Raw genomic sequence first — 22,560 nt, forward strand, 5'->3', positions numbered from 1 at the left:
CCTAATGACTTCCAGATGCCTTGGCCTACAATGCCCATGAGCCCCATTCAACATGTCCAGTGTACAGGAATGCTGGGAGCAGCTGTTCAAAATATCTGGAGAGGACCAGGCTGGGGGAGGCTCTTGAGCAGTAACTTAGCAAGCTTCAGAAGGTCAGATGGGGGAAGCCGAAGCCGGGAGGCCTGTCTCAGCTCACTTTGCTAGCTCAGTCATGGCAGGGTCACTCACGATCTTAGCTGATACACCAAAACCCATCACAGGCTGTTCTTCATTGACTGCATCATTGCTGTCACTACACCGCATCTGTGACCTGCCTTTTTTCCTTTTTCAAGGGATCCGTGGCAGTTTAGCTCCTCCCCTCCCCCTCCCCCTCCCCCTCTCCATTTTGTCCTCCCAGCGCCAGCCCTGTGAGGCGGATTGGCCTGGTGACTGGCCCAAATTCCGCCAGTGAGCATGAGGATTGAGTGAGGACTCGAATCCAGATCTCCCTGGTCCCCTGTCCAGTGCTCCGACCACCGTGCCACATTGGCTGAAATGCGTCTCTTAAGAGTGAGCAGTTCCCATTCCACATAAAGGCCTTTGCCTCACAGGAGCTGTGAAAGAGCCTTCAGCCATCTGCCCTGGGCTCTCAGAAACAGCCTTAGCGTCTGTGGAGTGGATTATTCCAAGAAGGACCGTGTGGGCCTGAGGGCACTGCTCTTAGCTTTCACTGCAAAGCAGTTAATTACCCCTCAGCGACAGCCTCAGCAGAATGACTGCAGTGACACAACCGTTTGCCTAGGACATGAGGATGGGAAGAGTGCTCCCAGAAGAGCTAGAAAACCTGCTCCCATTTCCCCTTTTGTTGGGTGGAACTTTAAAAAAACGAGAATATTTATATCTCACCTTCCCTCCTCCAAGAAGCCTACATTGGCTTACCTGATCCTCCGCTTTTCCATTTTATCTTCATAAGTACCCTGCAAGGCAGATTAGGCTGAAAGTCAGAGAATGGCCCAGGATCACCCCGTGAACTTCATGGCTGAGTGGGCACTAGACCTGGAGTTGCCCCGGTCTCAGTCCGACACCCTCATCACTGTACTACATTTGCTCTGCATGAGGTACCCTAGAGAAGCTTTCATGAGAGGAAAGCTGCGTTTCTGTACTCTATGAAATCTCCCCATTGCAACATGTTGGCCCCTGGGAGAGGCTGACAAAAGACTTTCCTGGGACAAAATTAATGCAGATGACATCTAAAAGCTCTTTGTGGTGTGCAGCTCCCCAGCCCTGCATACAGTCCATGGTGGTGCCGTCATCACCAGGGATATGGATGTGGTAATACGGTGATGCGTGCACTTAACACAATCCATGTGGCCAAGCACTCACTGCATGGCTTTTAAGTTAAAACAGGGCACTTGAGGAAGGGTGAGCCCCCTTTCTAGATCATACGCTCATTTTCTGCCATCCTTCCCATCATGATGTGCCAGTTCATGTGGATCTCTCCTTTTTGATTTTGCTAGAGGACAATTTTTTGGGACTTGCTGAATTTCCTAGAGATGTTGTGCCGTGCTCAGGCAATGCTCTCATGAGCCGATTAGGAGTACGTCCATCAGTTTTCATTAGGACTTGCTTATGCAGGGACTTCCCCTCCAATGGAATTTGTGCTTCTTTTTCTTCCTTTCTGGGATTTTATCTCTGTGACAATGTGGCATCACCTGACATCAGGTTCCTGAGCAGGTAACTGCACTGATTTACAAAAATAGCCTGAAGCCTCTTGGGGCCTAAGACCCAAATGATGAACTTGGCCATTATAGTCAAAAGCTATACATTTCGTGCCCAAAGTGAGCTGCCGCACTTTGTCGGATGCATGTGGTTTGCATGCTCAGGCAAAGTACATTTGCATTTTCTAACCAAAAGCTCTCAGGACTGGGGGCAGGACATCCTCCCCTTCATGAACACCTTCTGTTTTATTTGATCTCATGTGGAACCTGCCTCCCTCCTTGTGTCACAGGTGCTGGATTTCGGATGGCCTGACCTGCACACCCCTGCCCTGGAGAAGATATGCAGCATCTGCAAGGCCATGGATACATGGCTCAACGCTGATGCTCATAATGTCGTGGTTCTCCATAATAAGGTGAGAGAGAAGGGCAGAGGTTAGGGCTTTTCTTATCGTGCCTGTCTCAGACTAGGGTGCCATGAGAAAGGAGAAGGCCATTTGGCAGAAGGTAGCTTTTGCATGGCTGTGGCAAATGAAACCCCATATTAGATGAAATCCAGATGTTCCAGTGGATGAGCCCTGTTTCAACAAATGCACCATCCATTGTCTTCCTATGTGTGACAAATGGGTCTTCTGAACTGTTGGCCAGAGAAAGGAGCTGTCCCTTCATTCACCATGATCCATGTGCTGCGAGTATAGAGCTGTCTGAATTAGGAAGAAAAATGACCAGGTGCATAAACTGAGTGGCTGTGTGCAGGGCATTTCTCTTTGTCAGCGTTAAAGCATTTCATGCTAGAAAGTAACACTCAGTTTTCAGTTCATGTTGTTCCCAACTATCTTCACTGCAAATATGGTGAAAACAAGGTTCAGTCTCTCTGCGTTCTTAGGATGGGAGTAATACCTGGGTTTCCACCAGCACTTCATGCTTTTTGTGCCTAAAACTCGAGATTGTGGCTGCTACCATGTGATGGTGCTCTTGATGCTATTGTTGTATTCTGCAGTTGCTTATGTTTGTGGTTCATCTCCGCATAGTTCTACGTGGCTGTTCCAAGTTTGTGCTCTGGAGCATGTCTGTACTAGGGAGGGGGAGAAATTTGTTCCATTTGCCTTTAATGTGCATTTATCTAATTTCGCACTTTCAAAACAAAATGCAAATTGTAATGCAGTTATCCTCCAGCATGTTCAGTTCTCTGGATTTTGCAATGGAGGCCTTCAGTCAAAAAAGGCATACAGATATTGGTCAGTAAGGGAAAGAGGGACCTAAATGGATATATTGGTAAAGAAAGCTTGAAAAGGCATTTTAGTCAGCAGATTACTTGTATAAAATGTGCATAGGAACTAAAGTGGAAGAATCTCAAAGTTTGGGATAAGCTGGACCTATGGCTAGAAAAATGAGAAATTGAGAAAAAACGTAATTGACATGTTCATCCATTCCTCATGTGTACTATAGATTTAAAGTGGTTTAATAGTAATTCCCTCTGCAGTTGGAAGTTTCGAAATGGACCCCTTGATGTAGGATAGCTTACAGCCTATGGAATTCTTAGCATCCTCACCAAACGGTAGTTCCCAAGGTTGTCGGTAAAGGAAACCTTGGCAGTGAAACTGGTGTAAAAACCAGTATGCATTTAGAAAGTGCGAGTGGAGGCTACCCACTCTTGCCGTACTGATCCTGCTCTTTCCATGGTCACTGTTGAATGATGAATTTGTGTTGTCATTTGCCCATTTTTGTCTGGTGGGAGCCATGGAGTGTTGATATACTTGCTTCAGGCTTCCGCTCTCCTGTTGCCTCGGTGTTGCTGATGTTACTCTGATGAGGCAACACCGTTACTATATTTGGAGATTTCATGCTTTCTGTTGCTTATATATGAGTGGGGAGAGTGTTGCTGCTCATCAAAGAAACATTTACATGGAAGGTTTTGTGCATTTCTTCAAAGCATTGTCTTTCAGCCAGCAGTGCAGGCAGTGGGAAATGCTGATCCTTCTTTCATTTCTGTCCATATTCTGAAGCACGGCATGGGATGGGGATGAGAGTATTGGGAGGAAGATTCGCGTGCTAGCGCAAAGAATTGGTAGGGATGGGGTTTCATGAGCTCTAGGCACTCAGCTCACTAGGCTCCCAGGAAGCTGTGAAATGAGAAGGAAGCATATCTCCATGTAGCAAAACACTAGGCCATAGTTTATATAACCCATGGCTTGTTGCCCTACTCATTGACAGGCAGTTGAACAAACTGGGGTTTGGTTTTTCAATGCCTGGGTTGTTTATTTCTATCTCATTTTGCCCGCTTCTTCCTGGTACCCCAGATGTCCTTGCAGTGCTGCAGTTCTGCCATATAGAGCAGCTGGTTCTTCCCCTTCCCCTTTTCTTCTCTTCTTGCCTGCTTCCTCTGTAGCCTAGTGGATAAAAAAAACTATGAGTAGCTCACAATTTTGGATAGATATATATGAATACCCATACTTTAAACAACTCAGCGTTCACAACCCTACAGCAGTCCTTGGTTCTCTTTCTGGGTTGTTCGCAGTTATTTGTTAGTGAAATTGCATTTACACATCACCATAACCTAAAATTCAACAACCCATACCATTGATTAACATAAGGTGTGAACCAGGACAGTATCTAATTTCCCTAATGAAAATGCATAGTGACTTGATACAGTTCAGATTACTGCAGAGGACTGATTAAAGCATGTTTACTATAGCTTTTGGTCTCTCCTTTTTTTCTTTTCTTTCTTTCCTTTCCTTTTATTATTTAATTTCTATAGCTTGGTTGTAGGGCCATGTTTTTGTTCCAAAATCTGCATTAAACCAATGAGAGATCTTGTTTGGTATTTTTTGAATGAGGTGTCATGACATGCTGATGACATCCAACTTGGATAGCCTTTTTGGGAATAGTGTCCCTGGGTTAAGATGTAGCTGCATTATTTCCCCTCCCTATCCTCCCACCTTTGTGTGCCAGCATTGGCACTTAGTTCCTCCTTTGTTCATAGTTCCTCCTTTGTTCATGGATATGTGGTTTTTATTTGCTAACGTTTCTATCCTGGTTTATTTGCTAAAAATCCATCAAGTTATTGCAAAACAAGAAGGAACAAAAACTGTTTAAGAATAGAACCAGGAAAAAACAGCAAAAGCATCAATAGAACAACATAGCTTAAGAGGCAAAATTAAAAAGATGTGCCTTCATGCTCTTTCTAAAAGCCAAGAGAGTAGGAGCCAAGCATAGTTCTCGAGGGACTGCATGCCCCAGCTCAGGAGCTCTCGGCACTGAAGTTCCGTGCTGGACCAACATGAGAACATTTGGTTTAGTGTCAGTTTATGAACTGAGATCTTAAACTGGGATTGAATCTGCATAGTCATATGTTTCCTTGGCTTTATGGAGAGCATCTGCCACTTCAGTTTTCATTTCAAGGCTTATTTATTATTGTTGTTCGTCTTTTGTGGTGTTCGTTTATTTGCAAACTGCCTACAGGATAAAACTTCTCCTAAAGTGGCCTTCAACATCCAATATACAATAAATAACAGAATATAAATAGCAGTACATTTGTAAGGCGATAAAAATGCATTGAACCAAGTAAAAGCATGGAGATTCAATAAATAGTTACCACTAAAGCCATTTTATCAGTTCAGTTGCCCATGTTTAAGAAAACACAATAGGAAACAAGTCAGTCTTTAGGGCCTTCTTAAAGGTCCGCAGTGGTGCAGCCCGGCATTCACTGCTGGAATCCCATAGATGTGGAACTGCTGCCAAGGAGGCCCTCTCCCTTGTGCCTGCCAAGCTAGTCATTTTCACAGGCAGCTCTTTGAGTAGATCTTCAGATGATTATCTCAGAGTATGGGCTGGTTAATATGGGTGAAGATGTCTCTTCAAGTAACTTGGTCTCCAGCCTTTGAAACAGAGGTGTACATCCTGCTTGGCCCCCCACATCCAGTGTTGACTGGGGAGCTTCAGTTCGCACATGTGAGTGCAAGCTCATGCACATTCACAGTTCCTCCCCACAAATACATACATCTGCCTCCCACTTCTTCTGAGATCAAGGGTAGCTGGATGGCAGCAGGTGCCATAATCACCTCCCCTTTTTGCTTTTTGGTACCTCAAGGTGAAAGGTTTGTAAAATATAGACCTTTCCTGAGTTAGGCTGGTTTTGCACTACACAGTAATAATAAAGTTACCAACAAGTACTATCAATTCAAGTAGTGATGGTGTTGCCCATGTCAGGAACTGATTGGAAACTGAATCCGTTTCCTTCATTTCTCTCCAAAAGGGGTTGGCTCCACCCTCAGGGAAGTTCATGTTGCTTGTGAACCAGATGGCTGGAAAACTGAATATTACTTAAATGGTCCAACTGATTGGCCTGCCAGCAAGCCACTGGGCTGATGAACTCACACCCCTTCCCTTCTGACCCTCCTTGTTTTGCATCATCTGCCCTTGAACCAGAGGTGATCAGGGTCTCCCCAGCTACTTGGCTAAACTTACTCATTAACACTGACATTTCAGTAATGCATTCCAACCATTCCTCTTCTAGCTCATCTTCAGAGTCTGAGCTTTCTGGTTTGGAATGCTCTTGTTTTTGGCGAAGTGAGCCTAATACCTGCAGCATGGATGTAAAAGCATCTCCTGTTCTTCACTGATTGCCAATGTGCTTGCTATTTCTCCACCACAACCAGCAGGGAGGAAATGGTTATCTTGGAAGTCAGAGAACAGTGTTTGGGTCCTGATGGCTTCAGGGTCTGCACAGGGAGCAACCAGAGACCAAAGGTTGGAGATTTCCACTTTAAACATCCATTCCAGTACTTTAAACTGGGCCTGGAAATACATGAGCAATCATGCAACCGGAAGAATATAGTTTCCACATGAAAGATTAAAAAAATCCTGACAACAGACCCAGGCTCAAATAGATGTGATGGGGCAGCCATTTTTTTCACATATATGCCCACTTCAAATATAAAGTAGGAGTGGGGTGAGATCTTTTTTTTAAGTTGAAATGGTGGAATCAGTAGGGCTTGAGCTCATTGAGAGCCTCTGAACTGCCTCTCAAAGCTTAGTCTACCGTGTCCTGGTTAGCATGAGAATGGTGTTTCAGTGTGCAAATTGCTCCTAGATGCCCTATTCATAATCGTAAATCCTAATGGGTATCTACATTCTCCAGAATGACTGCAAATTCCCAAAGTTGCATTTGTAAAACATGTACTTTAAAAACTGCACAACTTCTGAAACATGAGCAACTTTTGAAACATGCACAAGTATGCCCATTACAAAATGCACAGCTTTTTAAAAATGTTTCCTTTTCCTGTTTGAATGAAGTGAAAGACAGGTTGCAAATGGGAAGAGAAGTGAGGTGACCTGAGCTTTCAAATGAAGTTTGAAGAATTTCTGTGAGCTTGAGCATACCTGGTTCTCCTATCCTTTGCTTATCCTCATTCTCAAATGTGAGCTCTTTTTGGAATGGAAAAAAAATGTGCATTTGGGTGTGCCTATTTAAAAACCATGTACCCAAATGCACCGTTTATCCCCATGGATTTAAGCATGAAAAAATCCCCCCTCTTCAGAATATTCATTTTAAAATGCTCATTTTTCTAGACATATGTTTTGAAAATGGTTACAGAGTTGTGAACATGGGAGCTTTGGCTAAAAATGCATTCCTGTTTGCATGTGTGCTTGGAGATGTGAAATGAGTGTATTCTGAAGCTTAATGAACCAAACAAAATTCTTGTTTATCCATAGAGCTGACTCTTTGCCTCTCTGCCACCTTACTTCACTGCATTCCATTTCTCTCCGGCTCAGTTCATTTCCAGTGTTGGAGCAGGGCAGAGAGAAAATTGCCTAAAGCAGTGGAGTGCAGTGAGGTAAGGCAAGGTCAAGGATTTCACTTCCCTCACCCACGGACTTCATTGCATGTAAGGAAGAAGAGCGAGATGCCTAGTTTAGAAGTGCACGGCATATACTGGGGGGGGGGGGGAGCACATGGTTGGCCCATCATCTCCATTTTGGCCCTTGGACCAATAGAGTTACCCAGGTGGAAATATGGGGCATTCCTTAATTTCCTGGGCCAAATATGACATCCAAAAAGGCTCTGTATTTAGCTGGATTTTATTACTGTGTGTTTAGTATCTGCATGGTTAAGTTCCTTCACACTCTGTTGAAGCTGTTGCATTTGGTGAGTGGCACACTGGGGAACAGCACTTCCATCTGCTCTCTCTCTCCCTGCTGTGCAAGTCTGTGTCGCCGCGTGAAGATAGTAAAACTGTGCAGCAGCTTTTTGATAGCTGATTATCATTTCTAAACAAAGCCAAAGCATCAGGTACTTTTTAACTTGCAAAGCGAAAGCACAGCCCTAAGAACGTTCATGTGTGTCATTACTGAAAGGATAAGAGAACAGCAGGAAAACTTGTATCTTGCCTTAGGCACCTCTGTGGGAAGACAGACTATGAAGCAACTGTCGGGCCAGCAAACTAGCTGTTTTCTTGTTTTGCATGCACTAACTTGGCACCAGAACCAAACAAATGTATGCACACAGCTCTCCCAGTTCCATGTTCCAAATCATCCTCTATTAAATGTGAACATGTGGGGCAATCTGTGCTTCCTGTCTGTGCTGGGGGAGGGGCATGCATCAGCTTCCTCTGCTTGCTCTTTTCTTCATGATATTGAGAATGGGCTATGAGAGGAGACAGCAAAACCAGAGACTTTGAGCAGCTCAGCAGCTGCCACTGTTCCATCCGTCTCAAGGGGGACAGCACCACCTGTTGTTCAGTCTCACTGTTCTGGTGAGGAATGCATGCTAAGGGCAGAAAAAGGAATGACCTACCCAGTTTCTCTCTGCAACCCACCATAAGCCATGTCTCTTTTAATCCCCTGTCTTATGATAGCCTACCTAAATAGAGCTGCTCCCATCCAAAACTTGACTCAGCTGTTTTCGAGGGATGCTTGAGGAATTTAGACATGCACAATTCATTTAACAATACTTTTAAGAATTAGGGATTAGGCACGTATGAGAAATACATTTCTTTTTGTATTAGGATTTATTGATTCCAATCTTTCTGGATTGCACATGGATACATTCTGTTCATTTCTGAGCTTGCAGTGTAATTCACATGAGCAGCAACAGTGGCAGCAGGATTTGCCAGTATGCATACATTTGAAAGATGTGCGCAATTGGAATGTGCATGTGGAAAAAGGCATGAAAATATGCATGGGTTTGATGCAAAAAGAAAACTGCAAAGCTCGCAATCTGACGTGGACTTAAGTCCGAACGAGCTTCTGAGTGAAATCCAGTGAACTTTGGAAAGTCTTGTAATTGTGAAACACAACTGGGCGGCATACACATGTTTTAAATAGACAAACAAATAAATAAATAAGTCTGAGTTTTGCTGATTTGCTCATTCCTAATATAAATACAATTTGTGCAATTTTGCAAAAGAAAGAAAAGGAAGAAAAAGCAAAACTATGCTGAATAATATGGAAATGTGAGGACATAGATGTATGCATGAACCCATGCAGAAGTGATACAGACTGAGGACAGACTGATTCACCCGTCTGTGGGTGTTACCTTCACACTGGAGGGTTTTGTCCATTTGTAATCTTTAGTGAAGACAGTGGACTTTCTATATGATTTTGTTGCTGATGATACTAATGACCTTGTTTTCCTCATGTGTCCTGCAGGGGAACAGAGGCCGAACGGGGGTTGTCATTGCTGCCTATATGCATTACAGCAACATTTCAGCCAGGTAAGAAAGCCTCATGCCCAGTTTGCATGAGAGGCCGTGAAAATGATGTGCATGGTGATTGTGTGTGCATGCATGTGTGCATGAATAATGGGGTGAATGGCCTACTCTGGACTCCCTCTAGCCATCATGGCGGCCTGGAAACCTCAAGGTCTGGAGAGGTACCATTCTGAAGCAAGAGCTCCAAAGAAGCTTCATGCTCACCAGCTGCTCCTGAATAAGTGTGAAAGGATGGGGTGGGGTAGGGGAAGGGGTGGGCCAAGAGGCGAGGCCAGTGAGGAGGACTAAGAACATGATGCAACCCTTCAGGCACTAGGGCCACTGAGATGGAGTCCAGTCTTGAATCTTCAGGAGTTATGGAGAAAATGTTCATTATTGGTAGAGGGAATGCCACGTTGGCTTCTCTGTAACCATCTGACCCCCTCTTACCTGCTATCCAGACTGAAGGCAAAAGTTCTGAAAAGGGATGAGGTGGCACACTTTCTAGAACAGGGAAGGGAACAATAAATTGTTCTGGATGAAGATGTATTGCAGTACCAAAGATGATAAAGGCTCCACTGATTTCCTGGTCCAATGCACCTATCTGAGTAAATTTTATTAAATTGATAAGATGCCTAGAAATGTTAGTCTTTTTCCTGTGGGGAGAGGGTGGACAGAACAACCCTAAACCACTGAGTGAGAAACCTTGAAATAGCTTGCAACTAATTATGTAGTGAAACTGTGTAGATCCAGTCTGGCATAGTGGTTGCAACATTGGACTGGGAATCTGGAGATCAGGGTTCTGATCTGCCCTTGGCCATGAAGCTCAATGGGAGACTTTGGGCCAGTCACTGATCTTCGGCCCAACCTGCCACACAGCATTTTTGTGAGGATAGCAGGAAGCAGCTGGCTCGTGTAAGCCAACTTGGGTTCCTTGAGATAGGCAAAAAAGTCAGGCTATAAATAGATACAATTAGGGAGGGAGACAAAATATATTTGCCGGGGCGCCTCTTTGTCATCAATCCAGTGAAGACTCCATCTTCCTGGAACAGATCTGTGCTGACTCTTCTGTTTATCCCACAGTGCAGACCAAGCTCTAGATCGCTTTGCCATGAAGAGGTTCTATGAGGACAAGGTGATCCCAGTGGGGCAGCCATCACAGAAGAGGTTAGTCCGGCTGAGCAAGGATGAGTGCTTTCTCCTGGGATGGTGCGGTAGCCCCTGGTGCTTTTCTCAGACCACATGTGTAGGAATGTTTTCAGGGTCCACCGAAGTAACACACATGTGATTGTTCGCACCTCCAGTTGTTGTCTACTCTGACCTGTTGTTCTCCAGATGGTGGGAAGTTCAACACCCATCAGCCCACAAGGCTAATGTGTAGAATTCTGGGAACAGTTTAGAGAAGGCTGTTTTGTGCAGTGTATTGTTCTTCAGTGCTGGGATTTAAATGAAAATTATGGATGAGGCAGGCCTCCAACTCAGCCAGAATCATGGCTTCTGACTGATGTGGAAGCATTTCCAATTTGGAGTCAGGGTCCCTGGATTTCTGGTGTATTCTGGGTTCACTCTGGAATCACATGCTTGGTGGGTGCATGGCTGCCACATTACTCATAATTGAAGGCTTTTAGCACTTTGGAGGGGAGCTAATGTTACTCAGCATACAGAAAGCTTGATCTGCCTTGAGAGACCTCTGCTGGCTCACTATAAGCCTTCTCTCCTCTGCACATCTGGTGTGTTGGAGGCCTAAGGCAAGAGGAGACCTGTTAGGCTTCAAGGGCAAGTTCTTGGACTGTGCAAGAGCTCTTGCAGCCTGCTCCAAGGCATTTCCTGCTCTGGGGTGGTGGAAATATTGCTTTCTTGGATGCCACAGAATGACAAGAGGAAGCCCAGTGTGACCCAAGAAGGTGTCTCCCAATTCTGAGCTACAGTAGTATGCCAGGGTGGAAGCGGTATCAGTCCCTGCTTGGGGTGTTAGGTTCTAGCCAGCCTGGGCTTTGCTTTACATGCCTGCAGTGGATTCCAGAATGCCCTCCAGATGCCACCAGAGATTTGGTGAAGCAGAATGCATCCATTCCACATGCTGCCCTTGCTTTTTGGAGTGAATCTACTAATTCTGCTCAGTCTTAGCCCTGATCTTAGTAAAGTATTATTATTTTGCAGTCATTGCTTGTGTGCTTCATTGACTGTTCTACCTAATGTTGCACCCTGAGATATAGTGAGCACTAACACTTTGGAGGACTTTCATTCATCGGGTCACCATAAGTCAGAGATGACCTGGCAGCACATGACAAGAACAGAATCCATTGATGACAGTAAAATATGATATGAGGTTCTGGCTTTTGAAGTGTGGGCAGATACAAATGAATATATGGACACTGTGCATTAGTGAGAGAGCATCATAGCCCACTGATCAAGTTTGGAGTCAGCCCCCTTTGCCTCTGTTTTCTGCTGTGGAAAGAATAGGTGAGAATTTATATATGGCTTTAAGAGTAGCTTTCCATTCTTGACCCTAGCGCTGGCTCCCTCTACCCCAAAGCAAAGCTTTAGAAGAGGAATTTTCTTGTAGTCAACAACAAGGGGAGGAAAGTGCTGTGAATTCTGTGTTGCAAAGAGAATCTTTTTGTCTTGCTGATTTTTGAAAACCTGTTAGTAGGTTATCCATCGAGCCTTAATTGCTCTTCCAGACCATTTCGCTAGGTGGTGCTGAAGCCAGCAATGTGTAGTCTTGTTTTTAAACAGCAAAAACAACCTCTTGGCCTGCATTTTCCTTTTATAAGATACTGACTTAGTGTTCATTTCAGCATTAAACTTCAGCATTGAACTTTGAACTGCATCACAACTTTTCCTATGATAGTCTTTTAGATCCTAAAGAAAATCAGATCATCCACATACATAAACTGAAATAGAAAATTAATAGCTTTGTCCATGCCATATACCAAATAGCAAAATCAGAAGCAATTTAGAGAATGACCTACAAGAGCATGTATACTTAGAAGTACTGACTCTGATGGAGCTTACTCCCAGGTAAATATCACTTGTACCATGGAGGATGAACATGAAAGAATAGATGCAGCAACTATACAATATACAGAGCCTGAGAGCCCCATCTTGTTAAACGGCTACTTCTGTGATATCATGGTGTGTTTCTCCCTTCCTGGTTAACTGCAGAAAGTATAAACGTATGTTTTTAAGGTCAACAAAGAAGTTGGCATTGGTCCTAACAACACCATAACACAAAATATTATCAGTATAATTTCTGAAAATGGCAACAGTGACTTTGATCTCATAACTGAGGCTTGCAGTTAAGGAGCTAAAAGAAAAGAACTGGGAATGCAATGTTTAATGAACTGATTTTGTAGCTCAAACAATAAAGAGTTCCTCAAGAAATATCCCAGATCCACAGACTGAGATGGGTTCTTTAATTCATTGAAGTCTTTCAAGAGACCCCAACTCATTGCCCGATGCCTGTTTTGCGTTCTGCTCCAGGTATGTCCATTACTTCAGTGGTCTTCTCTCTGGAACCATCAAAATGAACAACAAGCCCCTCTTTCTGCACCACGTCATCATGCATGGAATTCCCAACTTTGAGTCCAAAGGAGGTAACTCATGTCTCTGTTCTGGTTGCAAAGTTGTTTTTTTTTTTTTTTTTGTGTGCCGCCCCGAGGCTTTGTTGCGACGGGGGCGGCATAGAAATGTTTTAAATAAATAAATAAATAAATAAAATGAATAGTCCCGAGAGACTGGAGTATACCCTGTCTAATGGTCATTCAGGTATCCCACAATGTCTGCCTTTCTCTGCAGATAGTCTTTAGGACCTGACCTACATGTGTATCAGAGTAAGGTGCTAGTGTGCTGAAAAGAGGACTGCATCCTTTTACAGCATAGGTTCTAGAATCTCTCCTGCAGTCCACATTTGAAACTTCCCCTAAAATGAAGACTCCTTGAAAAAAGAAAGCCAGATCAGGCAAAGGGCTTCTTTGAAACCATGCCTTATCTGCTATTGTTTTTCTATGCAAATCTCCCCACCCCATTTTTTTCCCTTTTGGAATACAAGAAGCATTCAGAAGGGGTATCCCACAGCTGTAGTCTGCAGTGTCACAGCTTTTCCAGTCACCTTTCTGCCACCTCACTCTGCTACATCTGCAGAGCCGGCCTCAAGTTGCAGGCACGACCCTCTAGCTTAACTCATTGCCTTGGCTGTCGGCAGCTTCTCTGGGCACTCAGATTGCATTGCCACAAAGGATCAGTGCAGGCATTTTCACCTGTTGAAAGGCAGCCCTGCTACTTGCTTTGAAAACCATCAGGAAGGCCAGGGGACGAAGGTGCTGCCAATCTTGAACTCTGGTTCAGGACACTTGATAAAAACATAAGAACAGCCATGCAATGCTTGCTCTAGCTAAGTACTGCAATTCTAAGACACAGCACAAGAAAGGACTTTCAGGAGCCTAAAAGGGGGTCACATTCTCAACACTGACTTTTAACTGGCAACCATATACCTGCTTAACGTGAAGGCATCAGGTCTGCCATTCAGTTGTGTTATTCACATGTCTTTGGCTGCCCAATTGGAGGCTGCCTTAGCTTGCTGTTGCTTTTCCCCTGCTTCCTGGACTTGGGGCAGTCAGTGTACATCAACAGCAGAATGCTGGGCAAGGGGAGTTGTAGCTTGGCCATCCCATCGTTTTTTTCAGGGTGTCTGTCATTGTCACCAACTTGGCCCTGTTGTGTGCTGGGAGGACAGAATCACTGCTAGGCCTGACTGTCTTTGCCTTTTATTGTTTGCATTCCCTTCACCATAACTAATCTCCTGGATGAATGACGGCCCATTTCTGATTTCTGTTTCCTAGGCTGCCGACCCTTCCTCAAGATATACCAGGCCATGCAGCCGGTCTACACATCTGGAATCTAGTAAGCTTTGCAGTAAACTGGGCACTCTCTTTTGATTTCCAGAACTCAAATTTCCCTTCACCAAGGGAAAAATAAAAAAGTATTCTATCAAACATCGAGATAGGATCATTGATTGAAAGATTTTTTAAGTCAACTATCTGAATTTTAATTGATTTACTTTTTCCATTAAATAAATCTACAAAAACATTAGTAGAGGTGGGTTATTAAAATGTCAAAAGAAATGTGAATTGAAGGAAGGTCCATCTTAGTGTCTCCTTTTTCTTTCAAATCAAAAGTGTGCTCATAATTCCCAAATTTGTCAATTAAAATTTGTCCTGACTTGACTTTGACAGATCAAAGTCTCTGATTGAAAACCTATCAATACGGGATAAACAGCAAGGCTTATGGATGAGGGACATGGCAAACACTTGACCAAACTCTAGATTCACATAAATAACAGTGTAGGAAATACTGTTTATGAAGTACTAACTTTCACAATCAGAATCCCAGAAGTAGAAGTTCCAAAATCCACAATTGTTGGTACTGCTTTATTTAGCACCCAGCAAATATTCATTCTCAAGATCTTTGTCTCTTCATCAGGAAAGATGATACAAAAAGCAGGTTAGCAAGAAGAGCAGGGAAAGTCCTGATATTTGCATGGTCAGAGATTTAGGATGGAAGGAAGGAGTTTAACTGGATTTAAGTCTGCCATGTTTCACAATAGTTTTTGGTTACATCTAGGATGGTTGAGATGAACAAGCAAATAATAAGTAACTCCTATATATGAAAACATTACATCAGGCACATACCTTACTTGAAATGTTCACACAGAAGTGGGAATGCTGGCAAGGCAGGCAGGCAGGACTTGGTGTGGGTTACACTGATCCTCGAACAAATTGTGCAATGATTTGCTGGCACACACACACACACTGTAGGGGATGGGTGCAGAAACTCCAGTCTGGGCTCCACATTTGGTACTCTGATGCCCCCTTTCCTCCAACCACTGTTCACTTGGTGGTTTCCCAGCTTTTGTCCAGCATTTCCCTCATTCTGAAAGGCCTCTTCTACAACTTAGTTGCTGGCAGGAAGAGCTTTGTGCTGAAATCTGTGGAATGTTGGCCCTGTTTCCTTCGCCTTTGGTCCTGTTCCTTTTATCTTCAGTCCCATCCCACTCTGGAATGCAGTCCCCATGAACTTGTCCAAAATGAAATCCAGCCCTCGGGATAAAAGAGGCTCTTCACCTTTGCTATATGGGATTTTCCCATCAGTTAGGGTATGTGTGTTCATGGTCATGTTCGCTTATCCTCACTTTTTCCCTTTACTCACTGTTTCCTATGGGTTGCCTTGCACACATGCACAGCATGGTCCCCTGTTCACATCTCTTTAAATAGAAATAGACTGGGTCTACCTTGCCTTTTAGTTGTTCTGTCTCCCACACTTAGCTTTCTTCTTTCTTCCCTGTAGCAACGTGCAGGGGGACAGCCAGACCAGCATCTGCATCACTATAGAGCCCGGACTGCTCTTAAAGGGAGACATCTTGGTAAGACTCAAACAGTGCTTTTTTGCTTCCATTTCTGACCAGTGTGGGGCTTGGCCTCACTGAGCACAGCTTCAACTGGTGAGTCCTTTTTGGAGATGTTGGTATCAGAGGCCTAAGGTACCTACACACTGTAGACTGCAATCTAAAGACACTGAAAAGGTTCCCAGTTTGTGAGGGAGGTGCACAGAAGGAACCTAGTGGGGCACAAAAGATTCAGGTGTAAGTTCATAGGTGGGTATAATAATTCAAGCTTTCTAGGTGGCAGATCTCCAGGGATGCTGACATCATGTGCCATTCCCTCTGCATTCCCTGTTTGCTCTGAGCTTAGTTGCAATCCTTGCAGTAGTTGGAGGGAATGAATTTACCCCACAAGAAGATATTTTTCTTTATTGTCATAGCTGCACTCTGTGGTGCCCTTGTCTTGTATGGGCAGTTAAAGCTCATTTGCCTCCAGTGGACTGGAAAACTAGAACTGGTTTGTTGATATGGATCAATCCAACTGCCTACATCTCCATTGGGGTGTATGGGAAGTGTCATTATTAGGTGCCTGTCCTTTCAAATTTACCATGATACCACTGCCAAACTGATGGCTCTTTCCACTTGTGTTCATCCTCTCCCTTTCCTCTGGCAGCTGAAATGTTACCACAAGGAGTTTCGTAGCCCGACGCGGGATGTCATCTTCCGGGTGCAGTTCCACACTTGTGCCATTCATGACTTGGCCATTGTCTTCAACAAGGAAGACCTGGATGATGCCTTTAAGGGTAAGAATAAATGCACTGAGGAGAATGAAGATAAATTTATTTATTTATTTATTTATTTATTTAGGAATTTTTATATGCTGTCCCAGTCGCATAAGCCTCGGGATGGCTTCCAACATAATAAATCAACAATCATATAAATCATACATATAAAATATAAAATCTGGATTCAGCCTGGCTATAAAAATTAAAACCAGTAAATAATATTAACAATTATTAAAATATTGTTTGAATAAAAAGGTCTTGGCCTGGCGCCGAAAAACAAATAACAACGGCACCAGGCGGACCTCTCTGGGGAGCGCATTCCATAAGTGGGGCGCCACCGCAGAGAAAGCCCTCCTCCGGGTGCTCACTCTCCTGATGTCTTTCATGGAGGGTTCCCGGAGGAGGGCCTCTGCTGCCGAACTCAAGGGGCGGGAGGGCAAATATGTCCCAAGCCATTAAGGGCTTTGTGGGTGATAGCCAGCACCTTGAATTGGGCCCGGACTTCGATGGGGAGCCAGTGAAGCTGATGGAGGACTGGGGTTATGTGAGAACAATGCCCAGTCCCCGTCAGCAACCTGGCAGCTCTGTTTTGCACCATCTGAAGTATCTGGACCGTCTTCAAGGGCAGCCCCACGTAGAGCACATTACAGAAGTCCAATCGGGAAGTAACCAATGCATGTGTCACTGTCGCTAGGCAATCATCCTCCAGGTAGGGACGCAGCTGATGGATCAACCGAAGCTGAAGGAAAGCACTCCTCGCCACCGCAGTCACTTGAGCTTCCAAAGACAGCTCCAGGTCGAGGAGCACTCCCAAGCTGCGGACCCTGTCCTTTAGAGGGAGTGCAACCCCATTCAGGACAAGGTCCAAGTCACCTACCCCAGAGCCCGAACCACCCACCAACAGGACCTCCATCTTGTCTGGATTGAGCTTCAGTTTATTAGCCCTCATCCAGCCCATTACCTCGGCCAGGCACCGGTTCAGTACAGCCACTGCCTCACCTGGTTGAAAAAGAGAAGTAGAGCTCGGTATCATCAGCGTACTGATGATTCCGCAGCCCACACCTCCTGATGACCTCTCCCAGCAGTTTCATTTAGATGTTAAATAGCAAGGGGGACAAAATGGATCCCTGCGGAACTCCATGGCATAACTGCCATGGGGCAGAGCCATAGTCCCCCAGCACCACCTTCTGGAATTGGCCATTGAGATAGGAGCGGAACCACTGCAAAGCAGTGCCTCTGACCCCCAATCCCGCAAGCCTATCCAGAAGGATACCATGGTCAATGGTATCGAAAGCTGCTGAGAGGTCCAGGAGGACCAACAGGGACGCACTCCCCCTGTCCTTCTCCCTGCACAGGTCATCGTACAGGGCGACCAAGGACGATTCAGTACCATACCCGTGTCTGAAGCCAGACTGAAATGGGTCTAGATAATCAATCTCATCCAAGAGTGCTTGGAGTTTTCCCACCACCACCTATTCTAACAGCTTGCCCAGAAACAGGATGTTGGCCACCGGTCTATAATTGGTGGCCATCTCTGGATCCAGGGACGCCTTCTTTAGGACTGGCCAGACTACCGCCTCCTTTAAAGGGGCAGGTACCCGGCCGTCCCTCAGAGACTTATTGGCTTGGGCAGCAGGGAGGGCAGAGTAGAAAAACACATGGACTTTTTAGAGGGGTGTTTCACTGGAACCAATACTAGGCCTACAGCTATGGTTGTATTGACCTTTTTGTAGGATGCACCATGTTGTGATCGAATGCAGGGCTAGAAAACCAATGAAAGCACCAAATCCTTGAGGTAGTAACAGCCATGATGAATGCCTGTACGAGTCCCCAGAATTTTTTTCCACCCAGGATATATGGTACGCAAGGCTGGGAACCCACTAACAAATCCCTTCTAAATGCTGCTTCTCTTGCCTACTGAGTATTGCCCCATTTCATATGGCTTCTGTCAGCATGGACAGATAGATCTACTGACTGTCATTTTCTCTTCTTTTTCATTGCAGATGAGCGGTTTCCAGAGTATGGGAAAGTGGAGTTTGTGTTCTCTTACGGCCCTGAGAAGATTCAAGGTGCTTAATTTTCTAGTCACCAACCTTCCGCTTCCATTTTCTAGGGCTCTTTTAGCTATCCTCACTCCCTTGTTCTGTATGAGACCTGTGCCTGATACTTTTGCTGCTTGGTCATCCTTTGCTGATATGACACGTACCTTTGATTAAGGACTTCTCAGCATCATCAACACTAGCAGCCAACTCAGTCACCAGGTCTCATGGGTCCTCAACCCTTTTTTCCTTGCGGAACTACCTTGCTGATGGAGGCATCCTCTGTGACCTTCCTGAATGGCTGCTCGTGTCTTTTTGTGGGAAAGAAATCTTCCAGATCTAGCTCAGGTCCTTGCCTGCGTAACAAGGAGATTACCCGGCCTTATGCTTACACTCTTCCATGACTTCCCATCCCACCAGTAGCTTCTCACCCTAGATGACAACCTGAAGCCTGCTAAGTGTTTAGGACTGTAACTCTCACTATACCCAACAATGGATAATGCTGCTGGGATTTATGGGAGTTGCAGTCTAAAACAATCACAGGGCACCAGGTTGCCTAGCTCTGCTGTAGCCCCGTGTTGCTACTCTTTCTCTCTAATCCAGGGATGGGCATCTTACGGGCTTTCAGATGTTTTGGCCAACAGCTTCCATGATTCTTCACCATTGGCTAGGCTGATGGGACTTGTAGCTCAGAACAGATCAAAGATCAAAAATCGCTGACCTCTGGCCTGGCCCATGCTTCCTTGAGCAGACTTCCTAGGTGTGACCGTTGTCCCTCGGTTGTCCTAGCTTTGGTTTCTACTTGCCTTACTTGCTGTGACTGGACTTGCTATGACTGAAATGAATATCCTTGTTTCCTGACCCTGGCTCTCATCAGTGATGCCTCATCTGTGTCTCTTTGGCCCCATTTCCCTTTTATCCCTCTCCATATTTGTTCTTCCCTTATTACGTTACCAGCTTCTTTCATTACTGAACTGGCACATAAAGATCTTGACTTGTATTGTGGCTGAAACCATGTTGTCCTTGCTTCATAGGCATGGAGCACCTTGAGAATGGCCCCAGTGTCTCAGTGGACTACAACACCTCCGATCCCCTCATACGCAGGGACTCCTATGAAAATTTCAACATGCGTCATGAAGACAGCATGGAGGGTAGGTGGCTCATAGTCTTTTTGCACATAGCCAAGCTCCCAGCCACTGGTGTGGTGGTATATCATCTCAGTGAACGTTTCTGGCACAGTATCAGGGATATGACTAGCGGTGGATAGTTTCTGAATTAAATGCACCATCTTACATTTGTTGTTTCACTATCCAGGTGGTAGATATAGTTCCTCTGGAATCCCATTGCTAGCCAAGGATGTACCTGCTTATCCTGCTGCCATTCAGATGTGTTAGGCACTGGTAAAAAACTGAGGAAAGCCACCTAGTAAAGAAGGCAGTTGTGCCTCCCTTATAGGCATGTGATGGGCTGCCGTCTGGCTGCTTTACTGCAATTCCACCCAGAGCCCATGATCTATTCCACCCAGGTATCTGTGATCTCTATTGCCGTTGGGCCATCGCACCAGGAAGCACAATGGACATGGCCCTGCTTCACTTGAAATTACATTAAGGTAACTCAGAGGGACTCCACTGGAGAAGCACTGGTATCTCTGTAGACGACCAGTTGTGGAAGCAGAGAGTGTTGTGTTATAGTTTACATAGTTCCCACCAACTGAAATATACAGCAGACTGGTTGAAAGAAAAGGGACTGGGGAGGTGAGGATGCACTGGTCTTGCTGACAGATCAGACTCATAACTGACATACTAGTTTTTTAGTTGCAGTTCTGCCTATTTTAAAGTTATAAGTTGAATTTCGTATGACTGCCATTTTGTTTTGGAACAGTGAAGGAGCATGAAAAATGTTTAATAGCTACATCAATTACAAATGGAGAGAACTGTCTTTCTTTTGTTAATACTTCTGACATCAAAACTATTTTGGTTATTATTTTTTGTTGGAAATACTTGGATTCTGTTAGTTCTTACATAGTCACTAGATTGATTTTGTTTGGGGATTTTCTCCCTCCTCCTTCTGTTTAAAATGCAACTAAAATCCATAATGCATTTTAGTTGCTACTATCAATACCATGTATTGATTGTAGTAATTGATTACATTAGACCATGTCTTAATTATATTTTGAACAATGTATTCCCTTTTGTATTATAAGACTGAATGATCAGTCTTGGCCAAGCTGTAAAGTTTTGATTGGCTGAATGAAGAAGCTGCAGGGATACCTATTGCTGCAGAAGTTGATTAAATGAGGCAATATTCCCAATGGAGTCTGTTCTTCAAGGCTACTGTGATACATTTTGAATACAGAAGGGTAGTTTGAGGAAGCTGTGTTGTAATATGATGCATCTTGAGCAAGATTCTTGCCTGATTGACAAGTTACCTCAAGATTTCCAAACAGGGAATCAACCTTTTATTCCTCTGCTGGACATTTTCATACAAGATTTCTCTGGTACTGTTCAGACATAATGGGAAATGTTTTCCTGCTGTGTGAATAAGCCACATGGAGCCTAAAGCTATGATACTCCCCCTTCTCAACTCTTTCACACCTGCAAGGATGTGATTGGAAGCATTAGCTTCAACGTTTTGAAGCAAAGTTTCCAGCAATGATGACTTGCTTAATTATAGTTTGTGAGACCAAACCATGATCAAATCTGGAAAGGAGGTGGCTGTATGGAGTGGACTGACTGGACATGGAATGACACAGAAAGGATAAGGGAAATAAGCACTCAGATTGGCAAACATGCTATAATATCGCAATCAAAGTGTTGCATGGGGAAAACCATTATGTGATTGCTCCTGGAAAAGCAGAGATGCAGGTATGCGCCAAAGTAGGGATGGCATCAGGATACCCAACAGCTGAACATCAGCAATTGTGCAGTAATGCAGCACTTAATGCTCTCTCTGAAAAATAATTAAAGCCAAACCCCCCCCTCAGGGCAGGGTTTTTTCTGGGGAAAGTCTCAGATATGAAATGATGTACACACAGATTGTATAGAACAGCCTTCCCTACCTGGTGCTCTGGATACTTTGGACTGCAACTTCAGGTATTCTTGCCCACTGGTCACGCCAGCTGGGACTGCTTGGAGCTGAAGTCTCAGAGTCTTGGAGAGGCCTTTGCTTTGTGCTGACCATACCAGTGGGCAGAGTGAGGTGTTCTCTGTAGGTGGCGGATGCTGAGAGATGGCCACAAGGTGTTCAAGGAAAGATCTGTGGACCAGGAGTCCTGCCCTGTGCCCCCTTGACAAGCCTGCTGCCATCAGGACTGGTGAAGAGCCCAGTCCCATTGCCAGTGCTGATGAATGTTTCAAAAGGAGGTTTCAGAAAGCACCGCTGTCTCTAGAACTAGAGCAGGTGGCATCTTGGCTTTTGCCTCAGGCAACAAAATACCTTGGGCTAGTCCAGAGGATGGAGTTCAGCTTGGATTGTTTGCTACTGCTTTCCTACTAGAGGTACTCTGCGCAATACCATGCCAAAAGCTCACTTCCTTTGCCCTAGGCCAATATCAACTGAGGTCAGCAAGCAGAGCTGGGCAGGGCTGTTCTGTTTGCCTCGGTTTCCTCGTTGCTAAGTCATGGTCACTCCTGTCCTGCCCACATTCATAGTGGAGACGCTGTCCTGGGAGGCTCGCTTCACGAAGTACAGCACATGAAAAGGAATGGGGAGAGGTGGGAGCAGACGTGTTTCTTGGGCAGCCTGAAGGTCATAAGCAGCAAATAGACCCTGCCTGGGGAACAGATGGCATGAGTCAAATATTTGCAGCGTGCCAGAGTGATGCATATGAGAAATCAGAGAGAGCAAAGCCAAGATGTGCTCTGGAGTCTCTCACCCAAGTCACTGGAGAGGGTGACAACTTCCAAAGAGGCAAGATGCTTCAGCTGCCGAGAGAGAGAGAGAGAGAGAGAGAGAGAGAGAGAGAGAGAG

At 44.8% G+C, this 22,560-nt stretch overlaps 1 protein-coding gene across 13 annotated transcripts in view; it reads left to right on the forward strand.

Annotated features, from left to right (window-relative positions):
• TNS1 (tensin 1) overlaps positions 1 to 22,560 on the forward strand; it is a 368,326-nt gene that overhangs the window by 259,716 nt on the left and 86,050 nt on the right. For all 13 annotated transcript variants that reach the window (XM_044438202.1, XM_044438203.1, XM_044438205.1 and 10 more), the window contains 9 exons: positions 1,988 to 2,110; positions 9,345 to 9,409; positions 10,469 to 10,552; positions 12,872 to 12,984; positions 14,230 to 14,290; positions 15,734 to 15,809; positions 16,441 to 16,570; positions 18,556 to 18,621; positions 19,626 to 19,742. In XM_044438202.1, coding sequence (XP_044294137.1) covers positions 1,988 to 2,110; positions 9,345 to 9,409; positions 10,469 to 10,552; positions 12,872 to 12,984; positions 14,230 to 14,290; positions 15,734 to 15,809; positions 16,441 to 16,570; positions 18,556 to 18,621; positions 19,626 to 19,742 — 835 coding nt within the window. The remainder of the gene's footprint in view (positions 1 to 1,987; positions 2,111 to 9,344; positions 9,410 to 10,468; positions 10,553 to 12,871; positions 12,985 to 14,229; positions 14,291 to 15,733; positions 15,810 to 16,440; positions 16,571 to 18,555; positions 18,622 to 19,625; positions 19,743 to 22,560) is intronic.

This window comes from Varanus komodoensis, unplaced genomic scaffold (genome assembly GCF_004798865.1).
Source record: "Varanus komodoensis strain SLA01 unplaced genomic scaffold, ASM479886v1 scaffold32, whole genome shotgun sequence".
NCBI lineage: Eukaryota > Metazoa > Chordata > Lepidosauria > Squamata > Varanidae > Varanus > Varanus komodoensis.